This window comes from Elephas maximus, chromosome 7 (assembly GCF_024166365.1).
Source record: "Elephas maximus indicus isolate mEleMax1 chromosome 7, mEleMax1 primary haplotype, whole genome shotgun sequence".
In the NCBI taxonomy this organism is placed as follows: Eukaryota; Metazoa; Chordata; class Mammalia; order Proboscidea; family Elephantidae; genus Elephas; species Elephas maximus.
This window is the reverse complement of record NC_064825.1, coordinates 108,918,782-108,925,868: the sequence shown is the minus strand read 5'-3', so window position 1 is coordinate 108,925,868 and position 7,087 is coordinate 108,918,782. Positions and strand designations below refer to the sequence as shown.

General features: G+C 37.8%; 1 protein-coding gene across 1 annotated transcript; it reads right to left on the bottom strand.

Annotated features, from left to right (window-relative positions):
- Nucleotides 1-5,783: 5,783 nt before the first annotated feature.
- Nucleotides 5,784-6,731, bottom strand: LOC126080297 (olfactory receptor 8K3-like). The gene has a single exon (XM_049891549.1). The coding sequence runs from the start codon at nucleotides 6,729-6,731 to the stop codon at nucleotides 5,784-5,786; it is 948 nt and encodes a 315-aa protein (XP_049747506.1).
- Between the last annotated feature and the right edge of the window lie 356 nt (nucleotides 6,732-7,087).

Below are 7,087 nucleotides of genomic sequence, written 5' to 3'. Positions count from 1 at the left end.
AAAGTGACAAGGAAGGGCATGCACCTCACACTTCTAGGATGTACCATTCAAGTGTGCTGGAAACTAGACTAGCACTCCTCCTGTAACTTGACTTCTGAGATTTTCCTACCTCATAACATTTGTGTTCAGATCTCCACTCATCTACTCTTTCTCCAGGGAGCCCAGCAATGTGTGTAGTACTATTTTGTAAGTTCCCTCAGCCCCCTCTGCCAGGTAGTTGTTGTTATAAGGTGTTGGTCCCACTCAATGTGACTCTCTGTACAGCAGAATGAAACATTGCCTTGTCCTGCACCATCCTCACAATCATTGTTATGTTTGAGCCTATTATTGCAGCCACTGTGTCAATGAATCTTGTCAAGGGTCTTCCTTTTTTTCGTTTGACCCTCTACTTGACCAAGCATGGTATACTTCCCCAGGGCCTGATCACTCCTGATAATACTTCCAAAGTTCCTGAGATGAAGTCTTCCAAGGAGCACTCTGGCTATATTTTTTCCAAGACAGACTTGTTCATTCTTCTGGCAATGAGTGGTATATTCGATATTCTTTTCCAACACCATAATTCAAAAGCATCAATTCTTCCTTGTCCTTCCTTACTCATTGTCCAATTTTTGCAAGTTTATGAGGTAATTAGTAATGTGGCTTAGGTCGGGGTAACTTAGTCCTCAAAGGGACATCTGTGCTTTTTGACAGTTTAAAGAGGTCTTTGGCAGCAAATTTGCCCAACATAATGCAACTTTTGATTTCTTGACTGCTGCTTCTACAGGCATTGATTATGTATCCAAGTAAAATGAAATCCTTGACAACTTCAGTCTTTTCTTCATTTATCATGATGTTGCTTATTGATCCAGTTGAGAGAATTTTCGTTTTCTGTATGTTGATGGGTAATACATACTGAAGGCTGTATTCTTTGATATTCATCAGTAAGGGCTTCAAGTTCTCTTCACTTTCATTAAGCAAGAATGTGTCATCTACATATTGTAGGCTGCTAAAGACTCTTCCACCCAATCTGATGCCACATTCTTCTTCATATAGTCCAGCTTCTCAGATTATTTGTTCAGTATACAGACTAAGTATGGTGAAAGAATGCAACTCTGACACACAGCTTTCTTGATTTAAGCTATGCAGTATCCCCTTGCTCTGTTCAAACAACTGCCACTTGGTCTACGTACAGGTCCCCATAAGCACAATTAACTATTTTGAAATTCTCATTCTTCCTGAAATGTTATCTATAGTTTGTTATGATTCACACGGTCGATTGCCTTTGCATAGTCAATAAAACACAGGTAAACATCTTTCTGGCACTCTCTGCTTTCAGACAAGATCCACATAACCTCAGCAATGATATCCCTCATTCTATGTCCTCTTCTGATTCTAGTTTAAATTTCTGGAAGTTCCCTATCAATGTACTGCTACAACCACTTTCAAATGATCAACAGAAAAATTTTACTTGCTTGTGTTATTAATGGTATTGTTTGATAATTTCTGCATTCTGTTGGCTCACCTTTCTTTGGAATGGGCACAGATATGGATCTCTTCCAGTCAGTTGGCCAGGTAGCTGTCTTCCAAATATCTTGGCATAGAGAAGTGACTACTTCCAGCACTGCATCCTTTTGTTGCAACATCTCAGTTGGTATTTCTGCTATTCCTGGAGCTTTTTTTTTCACCAGTGTCTGCTTGGACTTCTTCCTTTAACAACATTGGTTCTCAATTATACGCTACCTCCTGGTATGGTTGAACATTCACAAATGCTTTTTGATTCAGTGGGTTTGTGCATTCCACCTTCTTTTGATGCTTCCTGCATCATTCAATACTTTGCTCCAAATTTGCAGTTCAAGGTTTGAAATTTTTCTTCAGTTCTTTCAGCTTTTGAAATTCCGAGTGTTTTTCCCTTTGGTTTTCTAACTCTAGGGCTTTGCACATCTCATTAGAATATTTTACTCTTTCTTCTAGAGCTGCCTTTTGAAATCTTCTGTTCAGCTCCTTTACTTCATTTCTTTCATTCTCTTTAGCTACACTATGATCAAGACCAAGTTTCAAAGTCTCTCTTGACATTTTGGTCTTTTCTTTCTTTCCTGTCTTTTTAATGACCTTTTGCTTTCTTCATGTATGATGTCCTTGATGTCTTCCCATAACTCATCTGGTCTTCTATCATTAGTGCTCAGTGAGTACAGTCTAATCTTGAGATGGTCTCCAAATTCAGGTGGGATATACTCAAGGCCATATTTTGGCCCTCATGGACTGCTTATTAGTAACTTTCTCTAATTTAGAAATTATATGCCATTACTATTTGACACTTGGTGGAAGGGACCAGTTCCTGGAGAAGGACATTGTGATTGGTAATGACAGAGTGGGTGAAAAAGAGGAAAACCCTCAATGAGATGGATTGGCACAGTGCCTGAAACAATGAGCTCAAGAATAGCAAAGATTATGAGGATAACCCAGGATGGGGCAGCGATTCTTTTTTGCTGTACATGGGGTCACTGAGTCAGAACCGACTGGCCTGCACCTATCAATAATATTAAGTATTAAGATTATTGAGGGCTAGGAAATATTTAATGAATCACTGATTGTTTCTTATTCTAACTATAATAGTATTTAACTTGTATACTCAACCTCCTCAGTTAGTATTTTCTTTTCATTCTCTCTCTGTTTCTCTGTCTCTCTTATTTTCAGATGCCTCTTCAGTGAAAAACTACATAGGCCTATTAGACAAATACATATTTTTGGGTTGATGGATATCCTTGAGTGGTATGTTGCTCCTTTTGATCTGTATGAGTCTTGTAGTGGGGAGCTCTGTATGTTTACGTTAACATTGCAATGTCTAACATATTGCATATTTTCAGCTTGTTCTTTCACATTTTTATCTGTAAATGGCGCAACATAGAACCCCATAGTCCCCAAACTTGCCAATTGAATGTGGTGGTTTTGTCTCTTCCAATTGTATCACCTAAGAAAGCTTTTCCAGTGCATGTAATGAAACACTAAATAAATAAATGGATCACTTAAACATTAGCTCATGGAAGAGGGTTTAATTTCTATATAATCAAAGCAAAACAAAAAAACAAAGTCCAGTAGTTCAGCCTGATGGCTTTCACTGGTCCAGTAGCTCAGCAAAATCCAAACCAATGTATTTCCCAATCTTTTGTCATTAAATACCCAAAAAATTGAGCTCACACAGCAACAAAGCCCAGGAAGCAGAAGGTGGGAATAAATCTTCTCCTCACAGACCTCCTTCTATACGGAAGTAACATTGACCTTGACAAGCCCCTGGCGACTTCTACAAGTCATTAGCAACAGTGTTTTACCTTTCTTCTTCTTCTTTTTTAAATTCTACTTCTATTTTTTAAAAGGAGACTGAACTTCTCAAGGCAAAAATCCAGAAATCATTTATTAAAATAGGAGCTTCTTTGTTCACTTATTTTGATCATATTTCTTACTATTTAATAATAATTCCTGGTATCCCTCACTGCACATTTATTATAAACCTGCTCAGACTATGTCCTGCATCCACTTTGTGATGGTTTTCCATTATTTGGTTTGAGCAAGTCATGTGTCCAAAATCAACTGATTAGCTTTTTCAGTCAATTGATTAATTCATCGTCTTTATGGAATTTACTTTCTCTCTCAGACATTGTCCTAGGTATTCACTATTTTATAAACCCCACTGCTATTTCTCTTCTTTTAGTCTGATACCTGCCAGAGTGAAGTTTTATTCTCTGTCATCTTGAGGATGACATCATTGAAGCAAAATATTGATATTAAGAGATAATTTGGAGTAGTTGTTGTGAGCATGGAAACTGGAGCTAGACCATGCTTGAAACTTGACTCTAATGCATAAAACATCTGTGAACTTGGACAATTAATTTATCTTTCGTGAGTTGAACTTGGATAATTTATTAGCCCTCTCTGAGCCTCCATTTCATCTCCTAAAAATCTAAATATTAACAGAACCTACCTCATAGAGTTGTTATGATGATTAATTAAAACCTGAAGAATGATGATAATGTAGCATTCAATCAATGTGAAATATTATTACCTGGTAGTGTTCATGACTATCTTAATCTTCTAATTACTTCAAACTTTTCAAAATATTTATGCTCACATGACAATAAAGCATGCATCTTTTTTCTCATATTCCAATTAACTGACTTATTCAAATTTCATTGGCTACACAGGGGATATTATTTTATGATTGTGAACCAAGAAAATAATTTAGACTCTAGTTGTCGTTGTTAGGTGCCACTGAGTTGGTTCCAAAACATCACGACCCTATAGTACAGAGTAGAACTGCTCTATAGGTTTTCCCAGGAGCAGCTGTTGTATTTGAACTGTCAACCTTTTGGTTAGCAGCTGAGCTCTTAAGCACAAGTTCCAGGGCTCCTAGGCCCTAGTAGCTTCAATAAAATCCTAGAAATTAAAAAAAAGAAAGAAAGAAAAATGTACGGAAAAATTTGAGGAGTAACATGGAGCTACTATGTCCACAAGGCAAGATAACTATATCCTTGCCACATAACAGACCTTACTTGATTTAGAAATACAGCATGGGCAAAACTATGGGATTAACTCATTTTTCTTCTCATAATAGGGTGAATAAAAATCAATAAAAATATAGTGCATTATAAATATAGAGCAAAGTTTAGGAATACCAAACCGGTGAAAGTCAACTTAGCTCATAATAGAATATCCTGTTACTCAAGGAAATAAAAAAATAATTAAAGGAAAATTTTTTTTTAAAGTTCTTCATATAGATACAAAAAGGCAACAACATATACAATAACAAAGATAATTGTTAAAGAAGAATAACCTGTGGGAAAAGGATTTCAGAACTGAGAGGCTCTATGGTTGTCTTCAAGAAGCTTATCTTAATTGGTATATATTCTGATATAGACAAAATCGGCAGATTAAAACCAAGTCAGATGCAGAGCTGAACTTGTGGATGGCTAAACTGCAAGGTATGTTCAGTTAACAGATTTTCATGTGAAAGTAAAGGCATTAACGAGGAAAGAATGGAGCTCCAAGGTCTGGAAAGAGGGCATTTGAGCAAATTCAGATAACAGAGTAATTCAAATCATCACATACACTGAGACTCCTTTCAGCCTGGTCTGAATCTAATACACCCCTCAGAAGACTACAAAGGTTAAAACAGAAGGCAAGGGCTGACACAAACAGACAAAAACACATAATGGCCCTGCAAAGCTTATTCTAATAGTTGAAAAAAAAAACACCAGAATCACTGTGATTCCAATTTTGTACCTAGTACTTTTTTCCCACCCCCACTTCGCATATCCACTCTCCTTGCCTGATTTCGTAGTTGCCAACACATTCTCCAAAAACCCAAACCCACTGCCTTCGAGACTATTGCAACTCATAGTGACCCTATAGGAAAGGGTAGGACTGCCCCATAGGGCTTCCAAGGCTGTAAATCTTTACGGGAGCCGATTACCACATCTTCCTCCCATTGAGTGGATGGTGGCTTCAAATCATGGACTTTTCAGTTAGTGTTCAAGCACTTTAACCACTCTACCACAGGGCCCCAACACATTCTCCTGTACTATAAAACTGACTTAATTATTTTGTTTGTGATCCATCTCTCCCTTTCAAGGAAGGCAAAGGTTTTTACGCCTTTGTTCCTCAATATGTTTAGAGCACTTAGAAGAGTAACTGGCACATAGAAGGCAATTTATAAATATATGTTGAATATATTTGTGGTTGCTATTCTCATTGGAGGCACACAGAAAAGGTTTAAAGTCCATAATGTAAATTTATAAGAATCATATGGTACTTCAAACTTTAGAAAATACATTGCTTTTTTTTCTCCAGGTCTTAAGCAGGGCATATTTTACATCTTTGTTCCTTAAGCTATAAATCAAGGGATTCAACATGGGGATAACCAGGGTGTAAAATACAGAAGTCAATTTATCAGTGTCAAAGGAGTGACTGGTCTTGGGCTGCATGTACATAAATATTAAAGTCCCATAGAACACTACCACCACTGTCAGGTGGGATCCACAGGTGGAGAAGGCCTTGTACCTGCCCTCAGCTGAGTTCATCCTGAGAATGGCTGCAAGAACAAGCAGGTAAGAAACAACAACTATTAGGAGGGATGAAATCAAATCAAAAGTTGCTAAGACCAGCAGGATCAACTCGATTTCACGTGTGTTTGAGCAGAGCAAAGAGAACAAGGAGAGAACATCACAGTAGAAATGCCTGATGACATTGTAGCCACAGAAGGGTAAATTAAAAATCTTTATGGTGATGAGAAGAGAAACAAATGTGCTGTAGAGATAGATGATTGCAACCAGCACCTGACACACCCTCTGTGACATGATGACTGTGTAGAGCAGAGGGTTACAAATGGCCACATAGCAGTCACAGGACATTGCTGACAGAATAAACAGTTCGGTAGTTATGAACATAGTAAAAAAAGCTAGCTGTGTAGCACAAAAATAATAAGAGATTGTGTTTTCATCCACAACAAAATTTACCAACATTTTGGGTCCCACAGCTGTTGAATAACCAAGATCAGTGATAGCCAGGTGTCTGAGAAAAAAGTACATGGGTGTTTGCAGCTTGGAGTCTACCTTGGTGAGGATGATGATGCCCAAGTTGCCCACCACTGAGATCATGTAGATGATGAGGAACAGCCCGAACAATGGCATCTGCAGCTCTGGACGGTCTGTGATTCCCGTCAGAATGAATTCATTCAGCACTGTTAGATTGTGTTCGTCCATCTTGGTCTATCAGGAAACCTATTCTGAATACAGACATCAGCATAGTTAATATTTTTTATTCAGTATCATCTGGTAGAGTTTTTGTATGCAAAATCAATAAGATAAAGCCAAACTTTCCAAAACAGGTAGTTGAATGTAAACCTATCTTCCACAACTCACTCCATGGCACCTAACAACAACAATAACAACACATAGAGATAGAGGGATAGGGAGAGAGGAAAAAAGGAGAGAAAGAGAGAGATAACTGGTTATTAGTTGGGATGAATATGTTCCCCAAGGAACATTCGTCAATGTCTAGGATATTTTAGAAGTCACACCTAGGAGAAGGATACTATTGATATCTAACAGAGTCTTGG

Excerpts from the sequence above, each read along its gene's own strand:
- LOC126080297 (XM_049891549.1), bottom strand. The coding sequence starts at position 6,731 with ATGGACGAACACAATCTAACAGTGCTGAATGAATTCATTCTGACGGGA.